The 25,398-nt window shown below is 48.5% G+C and overlaps 1 protein-coding gene across 1 annotated transcript in view; it reads right to left on the bottom strand.

The window, feature by feature from the left end:
• Nucleotides 1-21,294, bottom strand: part of LOC119465743 (uncharacterized) — a 54,698-nt gene extending 33,404 nt beyond the window's left edge. The window contains exon 1 of the mRNA XM_037726210.2: nucleotides 20,983-21,294. Coding sequence (XP_037582138.1) covers nucleotides 20,983-21,031 — 49 coding nt within the window. The 5' untranslated portion in view covers nucleotides 21,032-21,294. The remainder of the gene's footprint in view (nucleotides 1-20,982) is intronic.
• Between the last annotated feature and the right edge of the window lie 4,104 nt (nucleotides 21,295-25,398).

The following is a 25,398-nucleotide window of genomic DNA, read 5'->3' as shown; positions in this document are numbered from 1 at the left end:
TTCAATATTACCTTCCCTTATTTTGAAAAAAATGTTGTGTGCCAGTGTCTCAGAAAGGATGCTTCCCCGCCTTTACCTAATTCGTTTGGCAGAGACTCCCATAACGAAATTCGTAAAGGGAAGTCGATTTCCACTGGTACAGAGAGGGCACCGTAACCAAACAAACAACACAATATACAATATATTACATAAACTGAAGGCCCTTTCACTTCCACTACTTGGCTCATAAGTGATCGCAAGCTTTTCTACAACATTTCGTTGCCAAATGATATAGAGAAATTACATGAAGATATGCGCAAATAAAACAGGGGCACACAATGGCGAACGGTACACGCGGTTCCCACCACAGAGGCATGTGGGTCCAGTCATTCAAAGCGAGTGTATACCCCGAGGAATATGTTCAAGGCATGGTGGCGGGGAGAGGAGGCCTTTCAACAAGAGCGCAGGCAGTTCGTAAACGCGTGACACCGAACGATCACCCTCGGGCATGTCGCGTCTCGCGACGTCGATTAAGTCGAGTAGCGCGGACGCACAACAAAACGGAAACAAGGAAATCGGATGGGGGCATCCACGGAATCGATTCTCCAATGTGCACACGTTCGTGGACTTCCTGCGTCGTTCGTCGAACTCGCGTATATAACTTTTCATTATCACACGAAAGTCGACCGCGTGATGTCTTATGCATGGTATAAAATCGTTGCTTATCGTTTTTTATTTTTATTTTACTTGTCTGCTTTTAGACAATGGATCGTGTTGTCCACTTCCCCAGTCGAGCCTTTTGTAGTCACTCTGCAATTTAGACGTACAACGATCGGGCGACTTCTTTGATATACCTGAAATTCCTCAATCATGAGCTAAAGTGATCAGCGAGTGGAACTGCTCTGCAAGAGGCATTCGTACTTGAAGCAGGCCAAGGAATCGTCAAACCTATTAGTAGCGCTATTAGAAACGGGGGCAACGTGCAATGTCGAAAATCAATCTGTCATGTATTAACATTGCATTGCCTCCTGCAAGGCAGATCACAATATCGCGACAGGTTTGGGGAATAGTGAAGCCTTAACATCGTCGAGCCTTATAGTAACGTCAAAGATTGGGCTACTTTGATGTGCATGAGATGGCGTTGGAAGGCAAACCATCTATCAATTTATCGCAGTGAGAACTTTTGGTTTTGGGGAGCGCGCAGACACGCGAGTTACGCGATAGCAAGTACTGTTTTCATTGGTATCGTGACCTGCGCTGCTATTTCTTATTTCTTCATTTGTTTGTTTACATTCCGCAACATGTATATATCCTTTAGTTTGCGATAAAGTCCGCACCGCCCTTGTCTGTTCTTAGGTTTTGACTTCGTCAAAAGTCGCGCTGCTTCCAAATCAAGGGTATAGTAAAATTGCGACAATATTTCGCACAAGGCGATCGTGTCCCTAGTTAAATAACAAGCGCACAAATTGCAACATGTAGTAACAAATGGCTTGAAACTACTTATGGAGGAGCTGACCTTACATATATAAGTACTTCTAGGTGCGATGTTTTGCTACTGACATAAAGAAATAAGCTAAACTCCGGTGTTTTATGTGCCACAACCGCTATCTGATTATGAGGCACTCCGCAGTGGTGGACTCAGGAATAATTTAGACAGCACAATTGATAGTGCAACGTACGCGTAATGCGGAGGTTGTGGGTTCGGCTCCCGCCGGCGACAAGTTATCTTTTCGTCAACTTTCATTTCCCTTTTCGTCACTATTCTATACATTCCAATTTGAACCACAATTAATTTCCCCGATGCTTTCCGTGGCTTCACTATCTGTTGGCTTTATGTGGCCTCCTTATCTGAGTACTTTACTCTCATTTCCTCTTCCGGTCACCAGAGTGGCCAACCGGGCTCAGCCCTGGTTATAACCTCCCTGCCTTTCATTTTTTAAATATTTTTTCTGTCACTCTTCCGCTTTCATTACAAAAAGGCACAGCTCCGAAATGAAAGACGACACAACGTTTTTACCAGCCTCCCGACAACTAGATCACCACGGTCCTATTTTGTATGAGCTGGCTTCACTGTTATAGATAAAACGCGCTCTGCCCGTATATACAGCAGGGGCGTCATGTGTCGGTGAGTGTTCTTCGAACAGTTTGCGTTTTGTCGCGCGGTGAATACATTTCGGGTGACCTCGGCGAGCGCGATCGCTGGTCCCTGTCGAACGGAAGCAGAAGCGGAAGCGCTGCGTCGCTCCGAGGTGCCGGCCAAAGCGATTCCATGGATCAGTTAACGCCGCCTTCCACGCACACATGAATGCCACGTACCCACTTTTTCTTTTCTTTCTTTTGGAGAGGGGGCAGGTGCGGGGGGCTCCTCATATCCGCTTGCATTACGTGACCCATCGCCTGGTCAGAGCAGCTCTTGCGGCACTATCTGCCTAGTTCTTTTTTTTCTTTTATTGCGATAGCAATTATATGGACATTTCAACCGGATTTCTGCCGTCGGCGTCGCCGTCGCCGTCGTCGTCGCCGTCGCCGTGAGGCTCCCTATAGATAAAATCTTCGCCGCGCGCCGTATGCCCGAGCGGAAGCGTGCGGGGACGCGCGCTATCACGCAAGGAATCACGGGGACGCGCGCAAGCAAGGAAGCAGGAAGCGAGCGCCGGAGGGAGCGGGGGGGGGGGGGGGGGGGGCACACTTCTACTCTGCCAACAACCGCGCTCGTCGCTCGTCCGCACCGTCTCTTATCTCCACACGGCTCTGACCTTTATGCGCCGTGCATTCGCCGCTCAGTTTCCGTTGAAGCGATAGACCGCACGTACCTTCGCCCGCTGCGGCGTAGGCTTGCTGCCAGCGTTTTGACAGTCGTTGTCTGCAGTCATTCAATGTGATCTATTCGTGTTTGTTTGTGCGCACTCACACCACGCTTGTTCATTCAGTTTGTAATAGTCGGGCCACATTTTCCAGCGCACGCTACACATGCAATGCTGCCCGGATCGGCAGTGCAGCGCTACAGGTGTGTCCCTTCGCACGCGCTGCCCACGGGAAGCGCTTCTCATCAACACCACCGTTTCACACGCGCCTTCTCGTGGTCATCGAGTCTCTCTTCATGTCGGTCTACTTACGCCGCAGCACACCTGCTTACTTAATCAGCTCATGTTTACTACAATTCATATTGCTACCAAAGCTGCTCACCTTACTTCGTATGACATTGCTGTGTTGCTATCGCATTCATTGCTTCGTCCTTAGGGCGAAACTGTGACATTTTTTTTATCATTATCCCTCATCAACCCTGTGGCATAGCCATGCGGCGGCACACCAGGAACGGGCTCCTCCTCCCCCCTCTTAGAAATTTCTATCCTGCCGACCTTCACCCCCCCCCCCCCCTCCCGAAAGAAATTTCTGGCTACGCCACTGAAATAAGCTTACTTCAAACAATTTTTCCGGCCGCTCTGCCTACTCAAACATAACAATAACTTCATAAGATGGAAAACTGAGCGAGCTGGCAGGCATTCATGTTGACGTTGGTGGAGCGCAACCAAGATGACTGACTGCCAATTCGCGTAGTTTTCCATCTTAAGGTATGGTTTCTTTCTTGTACACAGAACAGGGCGCATGTCCCGTGTACTTTCCGTGTTTTTCGCCCATTGTGAGTGCTGTGCAAACTTCAACATAACAACAACTCACTCAATGAACAGATGTAGTCTTAAAATATGTTCACATAAGAAAACAACTATACAAGCTCATTTATGTATCAAAAATTGCAGCAAGTTTTATATCACAGATTTCCAGCCAAAAATTTGGTTGAGTAATTATTTATGATCACCTCGGATATGCTAAAAGTGCGTTTAAGTATGAGCGCACGAACGTTTCTTGCATTCCGCGACATTCAAAAGCCGACTCTCTTAGCCGGGAATCGAACCTGTTACCTAGAGCTGTCTGGCAAAAGCCGAACGGCGCAGTCACTGAGGCGTCGCGGGGCGGTTCAGACCAAGCTTAAAAATGCTTTCGTCAGCAGCGCATCTCTTTTCGCCGTTACATTGTCCTAGTACAAACGCTTAATCGTAACACGTGTGACAGTGCATATTTAGATCCAACACGTGGTTAGTGCATCAGGCTCAACGCCCCGCCCCTTTTAGGCATGCAGCCGGAATACAACTTCGGACTGCAGACAATTATGTTTTGTTTTGTCAGAGCTACAATTAGTAACCGGGACAACTCGGTTCCTTTTCACATGCGTATACACAAGAAACGCCCCACGTGCCCCCAGATCATCTGAATATATACAATTTCGCGCGCATTTCGCAAAACGACATCGACCAGCTTTGTAAAACTACCACCAGCTACACAGCAAATATGTCATGTAAGGCATCCAGAGGGCTAGTTGTCATTGCCGTGAGATCAGTTTTGCGCAACAGGACCTTCCCGACATGCGGCCATATTTGTTTTCTTTTTCGTAAATTTTAACTCTATCATATCCCTTGCGCACAGCATGACTGCCTAATTCCCAGGCAATTTCTGTGTCCAACGGATGACGTATAGCTTCGAGGACGTGTGTATTACTGTGTGTATTGTGATTGCACTGTTAGTCCTACGTATGCATCAAGTCTCGATTGCTTTTCTTGTTTTCGTTTATGAAGTGTTACTTTGTTACTTTGTATCATCTCGAAATATTTTGATATTTCTTTTTAACAATCTCGCACCAGACTACGACTATTAAAGGATTAGCCAACGCCGACAATGAATTTTCCAAGAAGAAATGGTAACGCTATTCTGCTGAAAAGAAGTTCACCAGAGCCAAACATAAAAATAACATATCGGTGTTCGGGGCACAATATGCATAACACCGCCACTGTCAAAAGAACATTGCAGCACGGTATACAAAGAAAAAGGACTACGTCAAACTCCCATGGACTGAATCGTTCAATAAGGATCTTTGTCTTACTTAATTCAAGCGTTCACACCAGAAACAAATTTGAATGAACAATCTTTCATTCGTGATTTCTAGCCGCGACGGCTGCGTTTCGATTGGGGTTGAAGTGTAAAAAGGGTGTAAGACTAGGTATGAGCAAGTTTAGTGATAGAATGGTACGTCAATATAACCCACATATACCGCATGTCACATAGCAAGGCGTGGCATATACCTAAATCTATACAGGGTGATTGTTCTCTAAAGGCTGATTCACACTACGCTGACACGAGAACGGTTTTGGTCTGCCGACTGATAACGCGAGCAGTTTACAGGACAAAAATTGCTGCGGCCAACGATTTAAAGGAAGGAAAACGCTGTCGCCAACAGTCGGCAGACCAAAATCGATGCCGTGTCGGCCTAGTGTGAGTCAGCCTTAACGGTCAACGCCGCCGACGCCGGCACCGACACCAGATTTTCTGCGACACGGGGCCGTTAACGTTATCGCGTTAAAACGCTGGTGTACTTAGATTTAAGTTTATACTAATCAACCATAGGCGGTGAAGTTGATCCGGAGCCCTTCACTAAAAGTGTCTCTTGTAGCCTCAGAGACGCTTTGAGACCTGTATCCCCAGGAATCAACCTGTTAATGTTTCATTAACCGATGCCTTTCAGATGCCAGAGCAATATTTCGAAGTTTTGTTTTGTCGGATATTAATAGATTGACCACCCAAGCCAGTCTGACAACGATTACGATGCCTATCGAGATCACGAAAACAAGTTCAGAAAACATGATATTACTAAGCATCCGCTGATTCTCCGGTTAACTTTTGCTTCCCTAATTTAAGTATTTCTGCTAATCAGTGATTAGATCAAAATACAAGGAATGTTACAAAAATGTTTCATTCAAAACGTGATCCTTTTAACCCAATTCCCGTAATATAGGGGGATCGAACTCTTCCACATTGAGTTCTGTACTCAAGACGGTAACTCTAGATCGGTGTGGAAAAAAAAAAGTTTTGGTTCACCACGGATCGCCCTTTCTCAACCGCTCTCCGATCGCCCTTTCCTACTCTCCCCTCGTCGGCTAGCATTCGCGCTTGCTTTGCGGTCGTGGGGGAGAGTACCCTCTGGGTGGCGCATCAAGACGGAAGCCGGAGGAAGTACAATTGTGACAGACACGTGAAGCGTCTACGACCTCTCCTCCGGAACAGCAGCAGCGCGCGCTCAGACGCACCCGTGACGCAAGCAGTCGATGATGATGATTATGATTTAATGACCTTAACTTTGAAACAGGGCGGTGACAAATAGTCGCCTAGCCTGTGTGATTTAATCAGGTATGCTATACATGTTCTTTTTAGCATTTTAGTATGCATTTCATTATACTTTTATTGCGACAGCAATTATATGGACACTTCAAGCAGATTTCTGCCGTCGGCGTCGCCGTCGTCGTCGCTGTCGCCGTGAGGTTCCGTATAAAGTACAAGGGCGATAAAATCGTCGCCGCGCGCCGTATGTGCGAGTGAAAGAGCGCGTGGGACGCTCGCTATCACGGAGAGCGAACGCGCGGCGGAAAGCAAACGCGACTTCCGGGGCGCGATACGCCGTAGTGGTATGGGAAGGAGGGAGGGAGGGGGGGGGGCGACGCTTTGCTGCGGCACCAAATGCGTATCTTGCAACCGGGCGCAAGGGGAACTGGCGACGCAATCTCCCGCGCGAGAGGAGCAAAGCGGGAAGGCAGGGCGGGAGGGAGAGGGGCTTCTACTCTGTCAACAAATGCGTTCATGTACATTGCGCTTGGTTCTTTATTATATGTTTGCGCCGGTACGGGCTGCCGGTGTTGTCGCACGTGCCGTATCTTGCAAGCGATCTCCACACGGCTATGAGCTTTGTATTCTCTGCGCATTCGGCCGCTCAGTTTCCGTTGAAGCGATAGACCGCACGAACCTTGGCTCGCTGCGGCGGCTGCGCTTCCTGCCAGTGTTTTGACAGTGGTTGTCTGCGGTCATCGAGTGTGATCTATTCATGTGTGCTTGTGCGCGCTGACACTGAGGCTTGTTAATTCAGTTAGTAAGTGAATGTGTCCAAGTTTACGCAGCCGTAAAAACTACTATCCCTACTCCGAATAGCTCTCTACTAATTTGCTATCGCAATTGATGCTTCGCCTTTCGGGCGAAACTGCGACATCTTTTCTTGCTTGCGACCACGCATGTTAATGTAGCAAATTTTATCTTCTCTTTTCTCATCCTTTGTGCGCCTTTTCCTAACTCCTCAAGGTCTAATTCTGCCCTTTACTGGTGTTTCGCTACGTTCAATACTTAATCTTGCTTCCTGATTGCCTGGGGCCGCCTAAAAAAGCTACAGCCAGCGCCGCGACTCGACGTCCAACTGGTGTTGTTACACTTGCGCTAAAATGTACCCCGTCCCGCACAAAAGCGCCTTCGCGGCTTGCTCGGTGCACGTCTCGGTTGATGTCAGTGACCGTAAAATTCATTACTATAGCTAGCGTCCAACATTCCCTGTTTACTGCAAGCACAGCCCTTTCAATTGCATTCGTCGTATCCTCTGGGTGGCGTCACATCGCGGCAAGTCACTGAACTAAGGCGCACCAACGGCTCCCATTCTGGAGCAAGCGATTGCGCTGGCATTGTCAAAGTGAACGTAGAAGCGAGTACTGGCAGTGAGTGAGTGAGTGAGTGAGTGAGTGAGTGAGTGAGTGAGTGAGTGAGTGAGTGAGTGAGTGAGTGAGTGAGTGAGTGAGTGAGTGAGTGAGTGAGTGAGTGAGTGAGTGAGTGAGTGAGTGAGTGAGTGAGTGAGTGAGTGAGGAGTGAGTGAGTGAGTGAGTGAGTGAGTGAGTGAGTGAGTGATGAGTGAGTGAGTGAGTGAGTGAGTGAGTGAGTGAGTGAGTGAGTGGCCTATACTGAAAAATGCCAAGCGCTGTATAACTGACGCAGTTACAGCGCGCTGGCCGCTACGAAGCGTCTAAAAGCGCTGGTGTTATGAGAAGCGCCATCAGATGGCATCGTAAGCAAATTGCAAGACAGATTTCGCCACTCGAATCCATGACGGTAAAACCGTTGGCGTGTTCGCAGCTTCAAGTTTACTCTCCGCCGAGACCATTGCGTGTCCTCTCAGACCAGCACCATGGTGTGGCACGCACATAGCTGCAAAGCAGGAACTCTATAGTGTTTGTGCGCACAACGTTCACGCCATGCAGCAACGGAAGGCAGAACGCTGCCATAGCTTCGGCGCAGGCCCGATTGAGAAGCTCGAGCGTGACGGTGCGTCCACTTGACTCGGTCGTTTTTGCAACCAAACGCACTGGACGTCTCTCGCGTTTCTGGAGACTTTCTAATCCTCCACGCGCGGGCCGCGCAAGCGCCATCAATACTGCGACAGCGCGGCGGCGGCACGAGCGCTCGTCGACTGCCCGTCCAGTTGCTATCGCAATAATGCCAATCCGAGCAACTCGTAGTTCAAAAGGCAGCGAAGCTGTATAAAGGATTTCTCCACCCTTCAGAAGCATTACGGGTCTGTTTTGCCACTGCCCTGAAATATCTCCAATACTTTGCAAACGCTGCCCTATATCCGGTGCGATGCCTTCGCTATTACCGAGCGCCCTTCAAATGGCTCCCAGTGTCCAAGCTTCGTACTTCTCTGCTCTCCGTTATACGCGACACGTGTTCCTGTATGCTGCGCCGTCTCGCCGGTGTCTCGCCACGCATTCCGATGGCCCGGTAAAGCTGCGTTGCTGGTGTTCTTTACAAGTGGCTCAGCACCGACGCCCTGACCATACTGCCGCGTCGGAGCTCCTACGCAAGGCTGGGTTGCTTGCTGCAGTTTGAATGTCATTTCAATTTCAGGCCAAGCTTATGTGAAAGGTAATGGTGAAGTTATCTATACTTGGCGCTCTTTGGCCAGAACTGGCCCTTAGGCCATTAAAATATATTATTCAATCAGTTATATATATATATATATATATATATATATATATATATATATATATATATAACAACATTACAGCCGGAGGTACCAGGGGCATCTGATACGGACTACGCCATCGCACACGAACTGTAGTGGTGGAACTCCCTTAACAGCTTCTGTAAAGTGCACTCACTAAGGACGAGAAACGCGACAAATCCCGCTGCGTCTATGGCTGCTGAGTCTATATAGAAGTTTCGACTGGAAGCTTTCTACCGTTCTACAGCACTCTGGTGGTACGGTTTACATTCGCGTGATTAAAATCGAGTGCTGAGAACATATTCGCCCCGTTCATTCAGAGCACCGTGCCCCAGCTCAAAGCGCTCGGAGGCTCTCTCACAATCGAACTGGGAGCGTGGCTACGAGATGGCTCTGGGAGCAGCTGAATGTTTGCCTGCGGCGGGCTTTCTTTGACACCAATGTACAGACGGTGATCCACATAGCTGCAAATTGAGTTGGAGGAGGAGGAGGAGGAGGAGGAGGAGGAAAAACATTTATTAAGAAAAAAAAAACTAGCAGGCGTCTTCCTGCTTGTGTTGGGAGGTGCCCTCAGTCCAGGGCTCCTGCGGCTCTTGCTGTCTCCCGGGCCCGCCGCACCAGTTGTTGCTGGTTACGAGGGTCCGAGCTAGTCAGCACGGCCTCCCACTGCTCGGGTGTGGGGTTGGGTATATGCGGGACTACCTGTATTTTGGGGCATGCCCATGTGGTGTGATATAGGGAAGCGTAGTCGTTGCAAAGGGGGCATTTGTACGAGTACAGTGCAGGGTGTATTGCGTGTAATCTGCTTAAATGGGGGTATGTGTTGGTTTGTAATTGTCGCCATGCTACTGCGTCTTCGCGTGAGAGGGTCTTGTGCGGGGGTGGGTATTGTCGTCTGTTCAATCTGTGGTGTTCTAATATGGCGTTGTACTGTAAAGGTACAGGCTCCATAGATGCGGCCGTATCCCTCTCTTGTGGCGCCCGGGTGGCATGAGCTCGGGCTACAGCGTGCGCACGCTGATTTCCACGGAGGGACTCAGTGTCCTGGAGTCCATACTATTTCAACGTCGGGTAATTGAGAGGCTTGTTTGGGGAGTCGGGCGGCGATGGAAGATATTCTGCCTCTGGCATAGCTACGGCAAGCTGATTGGGAGTCGGTAATAATTGTAACGTGTTCTTTGATTTGACTAGAGGTGATGGCTAAGGGGATGGCTGTCTCCTTCGCTTCGAGGGCGTTGGCTGTGCGGACCGTCATCGAGACCACCTCTTGAAGGTTATGGTCAACAACGCTGACTGCCATGGCTGCTTTTCGGGGGTACTGCGCGGCATCTGTGTATAGTATGGTGGGGAGCTTACCATATCTTGTTTGAAGAGTCTTTGCGCGAGCTTTGCGACGACCGGCATGATGTTCCGGGTGCATGCTTCTGGGGATGGCGGCGACCTTGATATGCTCCCGGATGTTGGGGGCCAGATAGATTGATTTTTCGTGGCCTCGGACCTGTGTTGGGTAGCCTAGGCGCGCTAGGAGCTTCTTGCCTGTTGGTGTGAGAGCTAGGCGTTCTCGTTGGCTTGTGAGGTGGGCGTCTATGATTTCTCTTACTGTGTTATGGACTCCTAGGGCTTCGAGCTTGAGTGTGGCTGTTCCCGGTGGTAGGCCGAGCGCTTGCTTGTATGCTTTCCGCAGAAGTATGTCTAGCTGATCTTTCTCTTTGGGAGTGAGGGGAAGGTACGGGGCAGCGTAGGCGATGCGGCTGATTATCAGGGCCTGGACGAGCTGGGTCACGTCGTCTTCTTTCAGGCCGTGTTGTTTGGTGGTGATGCGGCTGACCATTCGCATGACTTGGAAAGTTGTGTGCTTGAGACGTTCGATGGTGTACGCGCCTCCGCAGTCCTGTTGTATATGGAGGCCGAGGATGCGGACGCGATTTACTGTGGGTATTTCTTTCCCGTCGAGGGTGAGTGTAATGTGGGGTATTTCATTGAGTTTTAGTTTCGGTATAGGAACCAGTCGAATCTACAATCAATGCCTCGCTGTCATTCTACCGTGCGAGCATTGCCCCCGCTTCAAGGCTTGACCGGTCAATGAAATTGGTCAGCCTATGCAGTGGGCCTTATCACTAATTCGGATGGTTGCACGTGGCCTGGGAATCTGTTGAAATACCAAGCTTGCGATAGCAGACGCCAAATAGCGGCAGACGGACAGCTTAAAATGCGGATGCAGCGAAGCGGGATAAGTTCTGGCGTCTCTCCGCACGCACTGGTGACACAAAAGTACGATGTGGTGAGGCCTGTACGCACACACAGAGCAGCCCCGCATGCTATTGTCGCGACAGTGATCCCACCTCTTTGGGAGACACACAAGGACACTGTATATGGTGCTGCTAGAGACGCTGTATATGCTATCCCGTTGATTCAACTATGTGTTTTCACTTTATCGAAAAGAATCGTAAGAAGTACAGCACGCTAGGAACTGAGTGTATTTATTCCTTCAAAAAAAAAAAAAAAAATAAGGAAATGCCTTTCGAACACACCACACAGCCCGACGCGGATTCAAGAAGAACTTCAAGACGATGGTCTGTAAGAGCCCACGTTTCTGCTTTGCGACGCAGTTAGGCCGGGGCCAGGGTGGCCAGACTTTAAAGAGTCAGTGCTAGGACTGACCGAGAGACTTTAAGGCGGAGTTAGGCTCCGAAACCGAGACAGAATGTTTGCCGGTAGTGTTGTATTTAGCCTAAGCTTTGTGTTTAAGTTCGAGTGAACATTTTTTGATGAATTATGGTTCTAGTTTGGTGTGCTTTGTGCTTTTACCGTCCGTGTACCTATTAAATCCTTGTTTGCTGTGCTGCCAGTCGTGTCTTCTCCATCGAGAGTAGCGCATGTACGCAACTCTCCGGCTCCCAAGCGAGTAGAAGCTAGCCTGCCAGGATTGATAGGGCCCAGTCACCGATACTCGGGAGTTGCAAAGATGGAGTGGGAACGTTTGGCGGCGATAGCGAAGGATTTAAATATGTCGAAGGATGAGACGATGGCGTTTTTTAAGTATACGCAACAAGAAAAAGAAAAGAAGCTCGAACGAGCACGTGAGGAGCATGAACGAGTGCGCGAACAGCGCAAAAGCGAGAGGGAAATTTTGGAATTGAAGCTAAAGTTGGCAGAGATGAACGCCAGGTCTCGCGAGGGGTCGATTTTCCCCAGGTCGGCGTCATTCGACTCTACTTCGCCCAGGCCAAAACAGATTTTTCCCAGTAAATTGATGGCTCCGTGTGATGAACGTAGAGACGATCTAGATGCTGATTTGCATCGTGTTGCGAGAAAAACGGTCGGGCGAGGCTGGGCAAGAAATGAGTGGGCTAGCGCCTTAAGCCGGTGTCGAGTAGGTGAGGCGGCTAGATTAGCGGAGCATGCTGTAGCTAAGAAAGACTACGAAGAAAGAAAACAGTTTCTAGAGAGAGGAATAAGGATGTTACAAGAGAGAGCACAGGCATCGAAAATGAAAGAGAATGAGGCCGAGAAAAAGATAGAAAGCAGGCACGTTAGCGAAGTAGAGCAGTCTGACTGCGGAGAGATGCCAGAAGAAGTTGGCAGAGTAGAGAGCACCAGTGACGTCTTAGTGGAGAAGCACACCACTGAGGAACCCTTGGTTCAGAGTGACCAGGATAGGAGGATGGCCGACATCCCGATTGAGGCTTGTATAATGAAGGAGCAGAAGAGAGTAGAGGAGGAAGTAGCTTCACCTCGGAATGATGTGGGGTTGGTAGTGGAAAATGATTCAAGGGTTCATACAGGCGCCAGATATGATGACTCATTTAGACTCCGAGAGCAAGGTGAAAGGCGGCAGATACCCGAATCACCCGATATGTGTAACACGTAAGGGTAGGAAGATGACTCGCCGAATATTGAGAGGAAAGCAGCGCAAGAAAACGCGTGCGCATGAGATGGGTGCGCAAAAGAAAAAGATGAAGTCAGAGTTAAGGCAGAGAGCTTCCAAGCTGCACGAGAAATGTGCCGGCATAAGAGGGAGAAGGAAGCAGAAAGAAAGTAGGCATGCATGGGAGTAGGAAAAGGCGGAAAAAGTGAACAGGTATAACCGGCCGGATATAAACGAAATATAATTAGGAATGCCCTACAACAATTGAATTGCCAGTATTTACAAATGTGTGTTGTGAGAAAGTTTATTCATGTAGAGTGTCCTGGGACAATGAACATTGCGAACAATTGAGTGCAGTGTATTGTGTAGTGAAAAGTGAATAGTGCGCGAAAAGGTGGTGGTGACAAGTGAGCCACGAGCATACAAGGAGTGCGCAAGTCCAAGAAGAAGAGTTCAGTTCCCAACAGAAACGGCCAAGAGAAAGAAGTTTTTGGGGAAAAAACTCTTGAAGAGGGGGCCTATGTCACATGTAAGAGGCCGCTCGTGGCGAGAGAAGAGGACGACGAAGTTCGCGGAGCGTTCCGTACGGCGCGAGCGCTCGAGGCACGCGAACCGAGGTGTAATCCGCGAGGGAGTAGAGCAGTCTGACTGCGGAGAGATGCCAGAAGAAGTTGGCAGAGTAGAGAGTACCAGTGACGTCTTAGTGGAGAAGCACACCACTGAGGAACCCTTGGTTCAGAGTGACCAGGATAGGAGGATGGCCGACATCCCGATTGAGGCTTGTATAATGAAGGAGCAGAAGAGAGTAGAGGAGGAAGTAGCTTCACCTCGTCAGCCATGCTCTGACGACAGGAGAGCGGAGGACCCGGCCACGAAGTCGTGACGCTAGCAAGGCCCAGGCGTAGGTGTAGCCCTCGGAGACGTCCGGGCGAAGCTCCTGGGACCGGCCGCTGCTGCTCACGGTGGTTCCGGTCTTCATGCCAGCTATGATGATCTACACTCCGAGGAGCGAAGAAACAGTGACAATGACTCTGGTGACTACTACTGACGATAATGGTGCTTATATCTCTGTTGAATCATGAATACAATACCTTATATACAGGGTGTCCCAACTATCATGCACAAGCATTTAAAAATATGCAAGTGCCACGTAGCTGGACAGAACCAAGGTAATGTTGTTTCCCGTCGCTTGGAGATACTCAGGTAATTTTGTTGCATTCCGCCTAATTACATAATTAGTCTTAAATAATTATTCAACTTCTCAAACATTATAATTAGATGAAAGATGAAAAATCGGCGACAAGCGATTCCTAAAGAAAGTTTGTATAGGTAAAAAAAATTGTCGCAGTTTCACCCGAAAGGCGAAGCATCAATTGCGATAGCAACTTAGTAGAGAGCTATACGGAGTAAGGATAGTAGTTTTATCAGCTGTATAAACTTGGACATGCAGCAGCACCAGCAACGCGCAGAACTGTTGTCGACGCTGTCGGCGCTTTGCCCGCGTTCGCACCGAACGCGCGCGGCGTTTTTATATAAATACGCATTAGGTGCCGCAGCTAAACGTCGCCTCCCCTCCCTCCCGTCCCCCAACAGCCTTTCGCACGACGGGAAAAGTCGCATTTGCTCTCTATATATGGAAAGAAGGAAAGAGATGCCTTATTCTGCAGCCCTTCAGGGAGCACGGCGCAGAACATGCGTTTGCTCTCCGACGTGCGTTTGCTCCCCGTTTACTCCCCTCGCTCCCTTTCACTAGCACATATATGACGTCAACGACGATTTCATCACCATTGACGTCATACGGAACCTCACGGCGACGACGATGGCGACGACGACGCCGACGGCAGAAATCCGCTTTGTAGTAGCCATATAATTGCTATCGCAATAAAACACGGCGACCACTTCGAAACCTAGACTACGACCTCCATTCGCTTTCGAGACTACGCTGGTCTAATGACTGCCCGTTAACGAAGCATTTATAATCGCGCAAGGGCAAGGTGAAAACAAAACAAAAAAAACAATATGCAATGAGCAAAAGGGGCGCCAACTGGACAAACGAGATGAGTTGGCCGCCAAACTCCAGCCGGGCGACGTGAGCTGTCGCCGTATGCACACAACAAACCATGGAGCCCCGATTTCAACGCCTCGCGGTTGGTCGCTGACAGATCACGTGACGCAGCATCCAGCGAGGTCAGCTCCGCCCTGGTGTGGCCACAAAGCGCCGGAAGACGGTCGGCGCAGGTGACACATGCGACCTGGTCAGCTTATTTCCTGGCCCGAAGCGCCGGCGTAACGTTTATACTAAAGAGAAAACAGCCGAAACAAAAAGGTAATAGAAAAAAAGGGAGAGGGACAGGGGAAGGAGAGAACCGGCGTTGTTTTTTGACGCGATGGTTTCCGCTGATAATGAAGTAGCCGTTGTTCGCAAACACGCCGCGCAGCTGCAACCGCCAGCCACCATGGCTTTGACGAAGCAGAGACGAGCTGCGGCGAAACAGGGGGAACGAGAATGCAGACAGCATAACTGAATTCCAACGGGAACGAAAGGTGTTAGGTAATCTCGCTCGCTTTCACGCCCACTGGCGTCTGAACGGAGAACAACGAGGATATATACAGTACCCTTGTGCAACTACCTCGGTTTTTATCTCCACTGCTCGACGAAGGCCTCTTTCAGTGATTTGCAATTGCTCTCGTCTTGCGCCAGCTGACACCCTCGTATGCCTTCAAATTTTCCAATTGGACACCACACCACCTACACATACGGATATCGCCCTCTACCATTCTTAAGTGCGCATACCTTTCCCTTGGTACCTATTCTGTGACCATTCTGCCCTACGCATTACATAACCTACCCAACTCCGTTTTTTCGTTCAAAAGTTAAATTATGGGGTTTTACGTGCCAAAACCACCATCTGATTATGAGGCGCACGCCGTAGTGGGGGACTCCGGATTAATTTGGACCACCTGGGGTTCTTTAACGTGCACCTAAATCTAGGTGCACGTCATCTCTGGTTAACCTCCCTGTCTTTCCTTTGCTTTTTTTTTTTTTCTCTAAATCGAAATACACGGAACGCGGCCGCCATGGCCGGGATTCGATCCCGCGACCTCGTGCTCAGCAGCCCAACACCATAACCACTGAGCAACCACGGCGGGCCCCGTTTCTTCCTCGTAATCGCAGCTTGAATATCGGCTGCCTCGTCTTCTCGCGCTACGTTTATAATTTTTTTTTTGTTCTATCGTTCGTTATGTGGATGTTCACGCTTCCATGCATATGTAAAGCCGTGTGCACAAAACGAAACAGCTTCTGCTTCCGACGGCTCCAGAAAACATGTGCGTTATTCGAAGAAATCTGCACTCTAGCTGAAAAGCATGTGTGATGGCTGGCTAGCCGGGCTTGCAAAGCTCTCCAGCAAATGAGCAGTCTCACCTCTCGATATAGCTCGGAGAAGCGCTGGCGCTACGTGCGCCAACGGAACGGCTGTGGCCGTGAAAACAAACAAAATGAAAAACGAAAACATTGTAAGCTTTTTCAGCACCATACGCAATATAATCTTGCATTCACCAATTAGAAGACAGTGATAAAAAGAGCCGGCAGATCCCACGCCCTGTGGGAATCGATGTTATGCGAAGCAGTGTGCGGGGAGCCTATACCAAGTTAACGAAACGACCATGAGAGCACCAAGACGTAGGCGGCTCTTTCGTAACCTACATGACACGCATGTCATGACATTCATGTCATGAGACCTCAGGAGTCCCTTTAGCTACACCTAAAGAGAACCTTAAGGCGAAAGCCTTAGTCATGCTCATGACTATGACTTCGACCATCAACCTTTAGCCTTTTCCTTCAGCTTAGTACCACATCCAACCCATTCCATTGTTTTTTGAAGTGATAATTTTTTTCAATGAGTCATTCTTATTTTTGCTGAGTCATCGTCATGACTTGACTTCTACCAGCGTCCTGTAGTGTTTCCTTCACTTAGTACCCATGTCCGAACCCATTTCAGTGGTTATGAGTGTTAATCTTTTTTCGCTGAGTCATTGTCATGACCTACATGACACGCATGCCATGTCATTTATGTTATGACCTATCACTTATCTTTGTCATACACTCCTGTCATGCTATACCAGTTTTGGTACCTACCAAGTTGACGAAACGACCATGAGAGCACTAAGACGTAGGCGGCTCTTTCATGATCTACATGACACGCATGTCATGACATATCATTTATGTTCGTCATATACTCTTGTCATAGTATGCCAATATTGGTACATACCAAGTTAACGAAACGACCATGAGATCACAAAGTCGTAGGCGGCTAGATACATAGATACTGTCAAAAAAGCAAATGTTCGCCAAGAAATGCTTTGCATTTAAAACGAGATCACTAGGCAGTTTCCCATTCGAGTATCGAATTCTTACGTACGAATTAAGCAATCACAGAAGATGTCCAAGAAATCACGGCCAACCATTAGATGCCTAACAAACGATTCAGCAGGCTGCAGCGAATGACAAGAGTACAATTTACCAGTAGTATACAGTTGACCGCGAATGAAAGTGTAACATTACCTGACAAGCGTTTCTTCTTCTTATATATATATGGCCCTTTAAATTGCGCAGTTGCCATCTACGTGTTTCTAACTTTCCTGCTGCAAACAAAACGAATACGTTCCCTTTATCGACTGACGCCTTTCACTTTGACTTCGCTTTTCGTACGTCTTTTCCCCTTCTGCAGAACAGGGTAGCCAATCGCGGATATATCCTCTCGTCAAGACCTCTCAGTCTTTCCTTAATCTATACTTCCGTCTCTCTCATTTTCATGAACCTGACTCCGCCTTGCGGATTTCCACATAACTTATTCGGTTAACTCACGGCCTTAAATATAGGGCGGCGTGCGCGGAAACCATGATAAATTCACCTGTTGTCGTTCACCTGCTTTCTGGCCTTCTTTGATGTCTTTTTTAAAGAGACGCAAAATAGGCTGTGACTTAGCATTGAATGGTCTCAGCATTTTGAATTAATGCATGTTCGTCGAAGCCCGAGCCACATATTTAAGGGCGAGGTGTACCGACGACGATGAGTAAGGGGTTTATTTGCTACTACGATCAGCAACAGAGGGGGGGGGGGGGGGAGAGAGAGAGAGAGGGGTGTGTGTGATAAAGCTGTGATAGTGACGATAAAACGGCAAGAAATTCCAAGCGCGATGTAAGCAATGGTGGTGGTTTGGTGCGTATACGTTGACGATACCAGTGGCAATTCCGCGCATAGACTGCTAATTTCGGGCCCAATAAAGGAGCTAATTTTGATACGAAGAAGCACGTGTGATAAGTTCATGCGCCCAAAAATTTCCTTGCAGTGGGCCTTTCACGCGTCCAGTTCCCAACTTCACATTGCCACAGTAGCATAAGTTTTGTTTTTCTTCACCATGTGGTAAGCTTAAAGCTGACCTTGTGGACAGATGTTGAGCAGTAACGTCGAATTGCCTTCTGTCCGAGTCTGTTCCCGCGTCACCTAACGATGATTGATGATGATTTCTATTGGCACGTACCCCTTCGAAGCAGAGCGGCGGCAGATAGACGCATAGCCTGCTTGAGCCAATCAGGTATTATAAACATGCATAGCAGCCTAGCTTTTTGCCTATCTCTCTTTGCTGTTCTCTCAAGCCATCACAACCCTGACTCTACCGATCTTTTCCGTGCTTTATTTTCACCAATACTCTAAATGTCTCTTGCGTATCTCGACTGCTGGCTAGGTAATGCTCCCATCCGCTTTGAATCTAGCACTTCTGGAAGGAGTGCATTCCTCGCTGGTTGAATATATTGACGTACTAAGTCGCGTCCGTGCTTTTCCTGCAGCAGATACATGCTTCATCCTGGTGCGAATAGTTGCTCCGGTTGGTTTTTGTTCTCCGACAGAAAGCTCGGGCCTCAACTGGCACGGACCTTTGGGTTATCTTTGTGTTAGCGTGCAGATTTTCTCATCGGGTATTTTTCTTTCCGTATTTGTACATCTCTAAGGACTTTTTGTTTCCATCTTTTGCATCCAAGTTACCGTCTCTGTTTATCTCCCTTTTCTTTTGATGACTTGTGGTTGCCTACTGGCACTTTTAATTACCCTTTACTTAGTTGCCAACTTTCTTGACCTCTTCCTCCATTCTCCGTCCACACATTTGAGTACAGATATATATATATATATATATATATATATATATATATATATATATTTGTGCACTTTAGCCACGCATTTATCTTCATCCATGTTCCGGAATATTTCTTCAAAACTAACTTTGCTCCGCGCTTCTCTCACATCAAAAGAGGCCCAATCCCCAACCCATGTCAACATGCGCTGCCTCACTTGAAGTTTTACCATGCGCTCTCAACTCCAATCGGCCGACCGACCATTGGTTAATTTCAAACCCCGACAATATCGTGTTTCAGTGGCTGCCTGGTCATTGCGGTATCTCCGGCAACGCCGACGAAGCTGCTATAAGAGCACACGAAGGAACAAACCGTGTTTCTATATTCAAGGATTGACCCAGCCCGGCACCTAACCAAGCTAGCTAGCACATGATATGACATTACCAAATTGACACACAACTAACCCTAACTTCACTCTCTATTGTGTGCATTCTCTCAGCCCATCTATTCGACTGCATTTGTTGCTTGTAGGGTGTAGGGTGCATGTAGGGTGCCTTCCGGCACGCGCATCGAGGCACCCTAGTTATTTGGTCTTCCCCGAAGTGAGCAAACCGCGCTGTGTCGCTTACGCCCAGGCGTTGCATTCATCAATGCGCACTCATTCTTGATTAGAATGACCGATCGCGCCGAGTGCAATGTCTGTAGTGTCGAGGAGGCTATAGAACACCTCCTGTGCTAATGTACTTCTTTGAAAATGAAAGACTTGATCACCATACAGCTCTAAACCAGCTAGACGGGAGACCTTTCCCGTTGGACAAGATCTTGGGACCATGGCCTAGCATATCACAGCTACAAAAAGCCACAAAAGCGCTGCTACGATTTATAAAGGCTACCGGTCTGAGCGAACATCTCTGGTAGAGAACCGATAACTGTCACTACGTCAATGACACCGACAGTGGACTTTCTCTTCACCTCTTGATCTCTTCCCCTTTACCCTTTCCCTCAGTGCAAGGTAGCCAAAAGGGCTTTGTTCTAGTTAACCTCCCTGCCTTTCATCTCCAACCCCGACTTTAATTCTAAGCACAAAATTACATTTGCAAACATTAGCGCTCGCGCCATTACTCCTTTCCAAGTTATTCCCACCACATCATATTTATTGTAGCTCTAAAGTGCTCTATGTCTTATTACTGTTGCATTCCGCTTCATCTTCAGTCTCAGATTATCTTGGTCCATGCTTGACGTTTTTCCTTGGTTTATGTATGCACCCAGGTATTTTTATTGCTTGACTTAAGCATGACTTGCTGTTCAATTGATACCAGCATCTCACTGCTCTCTACGCTGGTGGTGCCCCTACGCGGCCTCCTCTGGAAGCGCTATCGGTCATCTGTCGACGGACCGACTCGGCGAAAGAGCTTGGTGCACTGCTGACCGGCTATCAGCAGTAAAAAGTAGAGATAACGAAAACTTGGGCCTCATCGTACAAGCGACTAGAACACCGGTTTCCTTAATGTAACACGATATCACCGTGAAGATTATCTTTGGTGATATGCCGCTGCGCAGGAAGCCGATGGTTCGATGCCAAGCTGCATTAAGGACGGTTGAGAAATGGAGAAAAGGGGAGAAGCAAACATGCGCTTACATTCGCGTGTGCGTCAAAGAATATCAGGTGGTGAAATTTCATCTGGAGTCATTCACTATGACACCTTTTGACGTGAAGCCCTGGTGTGTAGCTTTGAGCGGTTGAAACCTACCAACTAAATCAATCATAGTGTCTATAGTTTAGCTGTCGAGCTGAACTCCAGCAGCTGCTGAAAATGATCACTGAGAAAGACAAACATTATTTCCGAAACATTCCTTCATAGAAGAACAGTTTCGGAACAACCCGTAACGGCACGTAAGAAGATTAACGCGCACACATTACCAGGCGGTATTTGCTAAAGTTCACTTTACCTAGAGAAGCGCACTTCAGTAAGGCGAATCAAACCACCGGTACTTCTTTGAAAGCGCAAACGTTTATACGTAATGACAGCTAATCCGCAAGTATGGTCGATCTTTGCATGTCGCTTCAGAAGCTAGCTCTTCAACTAAAATGACGTTCTTACTTACCCGTGTGACAAAAGGTGTACTAGAGCCAGAAACTCACCAGTTGTAACGACGCAGGCCAACCAAGCTAGATTCATGACGAAGCTCATCCGAGAAGGACTCTTTCACTCTCGCGCTTTCTTTTTCGCTCGCACGTAACGCCAAGACAGTGTCACTTCCCGAGGGCCTTCAGTCCACACAAAGGGGTAATTATCCAAAACGCGAAGCCGACCAGTTCGAAACACTCAAACAAAGAAGAGGCGGTCATCAGCCCGGCGTCCACCGCATATCTCACTCGCTGTGTTTCTGCAGCCAGCGATGGCAGTCAGTTCTGGCCACGTTCTGGCGTGGCGTCCCCGCCGACGTTACTTTTCAAAAACCACACCGCGGTACCGACCGACAGACTCTTTCCACTACGCTTCAAGCGAGGGGGAAAGCCGGCGAATCGCGTAAAAAAAAATCGCATATAAAAAACGAGCTGACCGTCGCGCCGTCACCGCTGCAGGGAAATGAGGGAGGGGTGGGGGAGGGATCAGGAAAGAAGGGTTTGGGAAAGGGGGCGCCATGAGTGGCATAGAGATGGAACGAAGAGCCGAATCAGCCGTTATTCGGTTGTCGTTCACGTTCCGTCCTTCCCCGGCCATTTCGCTGGCCGCCCGCTGGTGGGAAACTAAACAGAACATACGAGAGATACAGCGAACAAAGCCAGGCGGCCTCGGTTCTGAAAACGGCGCCGAAAGAAAGAAAACAAGAGGCGTGCTGGGAGGCGGTGGTCGCTGAGTTGATTAATCCTAGGAAAGAAAGGTATACTGAGAGGGGAGAGAGAGATAAGAGAGGGAGAGGGAAGGGGGAGGGAGGTGGCGGGGGGAGTGGTTGGGAGGACGAGTGCGCTCGGTAACACGTGACCGCTACATATTTGCCCGGCGTCAGCGCAGCACGTGCATCCGCCATATTGTTGATGATAAAAGACAACAGCGAGGGCGGCGCTTTTCTTTTCTTTTTTTTTTTTCTTTCACCGCGAAGCAACGTAGCGATTGTTAGGTCTGGACAACGTTTGTCGTAGGCGTATGAATTGGATTAAAATTAGGCCGCACGCTGGGGCGTGTGGGATGTGAAACTACGACGACCACTGAGAATTTGCAGAGACCTCGGTAAGAAATGCATTTCTCTTAATCAAACACTAGAGGAATACGGGTCGCAAGAACAGGGGCACAGTTGGTGATCGTTCGTTCGAACTTCCTTATTTCACCACCCTGCGTGGTTTCCTGCCTCTTATGGCGCACATTCGGCTACTCGAAAATGATTACATGGATTGCGAGTAACAAGATCTGACCAACCTCATTCCAACCTTTTAATTTTGACAATATATGGCGGATGCCAAGAAAGTGTCATCTATCCACAATTCCCATTCTCCCTTGCGCTAAAAGACGCATGGCCACACAGCACTGGCGTCGTCCTTGAGTGTTCAATTCGAATTCCCACGACCTCCGGACCGGTGAGAGACGCACAGAACGTCAGCCACCGCTCTAACGTACGTGGCTTACTTACAGCTGTGAGCGGAGTACCTTCGTAACAAAACGCAGCGTGGCAGTTGATAACATGATTATTCGAACAGACGCGATGTCTTATCACCTCTAACCGATAACGTCGTCGTTTTTGTCGCCTTGAAATGTTAAAGGACATGTAACACGATTCCCAAAGGCACAAAAAGAAAACGCACCAAAAGCACTGTCTGGCGATTGCGTTGTTAAAATCGAAACTATAGACCATCATAACTAAAATTCGATTCAACCAGGAAGTAACGATGCCGAAAAGGGTAAAAATCGCAGCATGGCACGACTCACTGCAGACGAGTGGAGAACGCCACTGTCAAAACACGCACTCCAAAAAAAGCCGCAACGGCAAGAAGAGCGAGACGCATTAAAGCGGCAAACGTTGTAGGCGTAATGAGAAAATAAGCAAATCGGTCCCGTCGCTAAAGCACAAAAGGAAAAAAAAAAGACTTGGAACGTCTGCACGCGCACGACAAAATGGGAGTGAGGAAATTGGGAAAAGGAAAGCGTGGGAGAAGAAAAGAAAACGGAGACATTAGCGGGTAACACGAGCCTAGCAGGAAACGACAAATGGGGACTTGGCGTTTATAGGCACGATCGATAGCGGCTTCCTTACGGCGGCCGCCCCCTCGACGATCGAAGACTCACGCGAGAAGCCGATTGAGACGTCGATATATCGTGACCACGCGACGCATGTGATAAACGTGAGCACACACGCGCATAGGTCGAGACGACCGCCCTTAATTTTTGCTTTTCTCTGTGCGCGCGTGGCTGTTGACATCCAGGGGTCAGTGGCTCTCCGAGCCACTCTTAACCGGAGAGACACCGTGTGGTAATGAAGGAAACGATTCAGTATGCCTTCGACTTCCAAAAAGCCAAGAGTCTTGCACTTTCTGGAGCTCGAACTTGAAGTAACGCAGCGCAGGGTATAGTGGCAAAAACAAGAACGTTAATTCCTTCTTCTTCCTGGGGTGTTACGTGCCAAAACCAGTTCTAATTATGAGGCACGCCTTAGTGGAGGGCTCCGGATTAATTTTGACCACCTGGGGTTCTTTAACGTGCACTACAACGCAAGCATACGGGCGTTTTTGCATTTCGCCTCCATCGAAATGCGGCCGCCACGGCCGGGATTCGATCCCGCGAACTCGTGCTCAGCAGCGCAACGCCTTAGCTGACTGAGCCACCACTAATTTTCGTAGCTTAGATAGTGCGCTTAGCCGGCCGTCCATGCTAAGCTACAAAGCGGCAAGTGTCAGTAGAACTGCACTTGTTATACACACGTAAGTGCGTGAGCTCGACGACACGGCAGCACCATCAGCCAGTACTCGGGAAAGAGTTGAGGTTCCACCGCAGCGCCTCTGTCAAACTTCCCAAGCTACGGCTTCGGTGCTTTGACAGAGAGATCTGCAAATGGCCGAGCATTTGGGAACCGTTTAAGACTTCCGTACATGAATGCGAAAATCTCACTAAAGGCAAAAATGTTCTGTACATGTTCATGTGGCGTAGCAGCTGCATCCATAGACGGCTTGCAAGCGACAGGATGCTGCTATGAAGACGCTGTCGGCATCCTAACCAAACTCTTTGGCAACTCCGTCGCATTTTTGAAGCACACCTTTCGCAGCTGAGGTCTCTGCCATCAATGTACTGGCAAGACGATGTTCATGAAATGTGCCGGCTTATAGACCATGTACAGTGTAACATCAGGGTATAAAAGGGACTTAACATCATTCCTGCTAGTTACTCAACAATGACGACAGACATTCTCCTCGAGGCTTAGCCAGAAGATATAGCATTCGGGTACTATCGTCAGGGTAGCAAACATGAAGCTAAAAAAAAAAACGCGCGTTGCTACTGATTCTGCATCGGAGAAAGCTTCAGGGAATACGCGCTTGCGGAGAAGACCTTCTGGTATATCTGCTTGTGGAGGCGGAAAGCAGGGAAAGAAGTGGCCTGGGCGAACAACGAGGCAAGCGAGGCAGGTCTGCCAAAATGCATACGACTGGCAAGAACCGGTCTCAACATACCCAATACTGCAGCATTGCCCACTTCTGCAACAAAGGAGAAAACGTGCTTCTTTTGCAGCTCTGAACAACAGGTGGTTGAAGTTTGTGAAACCTCTCTCAGCAAGGAAGAAACTTTGGAAAGGCTCACCAAAGACAATCGCTGTTTCGCTGTACTACATGCGGTAGCGCTTGGCTACAAAGTGTTGGCGAAAAGTAACGTGCAATATGTGTAAATACAGACATGTATCGTCAATTTGTGGTTAGACATGGCGACCAAGACAGAATAACCAAACTACAGCATTAGAAGCCAACAATCTGCGCATAAGCTCACCGTGCGTGGACTCCGAAGTTTTGCTGCAGGACTTCCGACTGTGGGTAATCGCTGGACACCGATGCGGCTATGTTAGAGCCATCATTAATGAAGAGAGCCAGAGGTCTTTCATCCGAGAAGACGTGTCTAAAACATTAGGCATCAAAAGACTTGGCTGCACTGCTATATATGCATCTCAATATCTTCAGGGCAAATGACTTACAATTCCTCAAGAGCGTCGAAATGTGGAAGTTAGCGTTCGTAGTCAGTATGGCGACACTGTATACATGTATACAGTTGCAGCGATTTAGGTGCCATACATATATCAAGACCTGACACAGGTTCTAACAGAAAGCGAATTTGTAATAACCATCGAAAGAAACGAACAGAGAATTGCTGACAAGCTTCTACAGCTAAACATGGTGGCAGTACCCGGACTCAGCCTATTGATTGATGCGGACAGTCTGGGGACAATGCTGACAGAAGAAATTGAACGCTAGCTTGATGGCTCAAGGTTCAGTGTGTGGATGGTTATTTCAAGGGCCTCGCACATTCAACGTGGCCGCCATTAGTTGTGTCATGTAAGTAAACGCAGCATGTGAATTAAGAAA

This window comes from Dermacentor silvarum, chromosome 10 (assembly GCF_013339745.2).
Source record: "Dermacentor silvarum isolate Dsil-2018 chromosome 10, BIME_Dsil_1.4, whole genome shotgun sequence".
Lineage (NCBI taxonomy): Eukaryota > Metazoa > Arthropoda > Arachnida > Ixodida > Ixodidae > Dermacentor > Dermacentor silvarum.
Note: the sequence above shows the minus strand (reverse complement) of the source record. Positions and strands in the feature narration are given on the sequence as shown.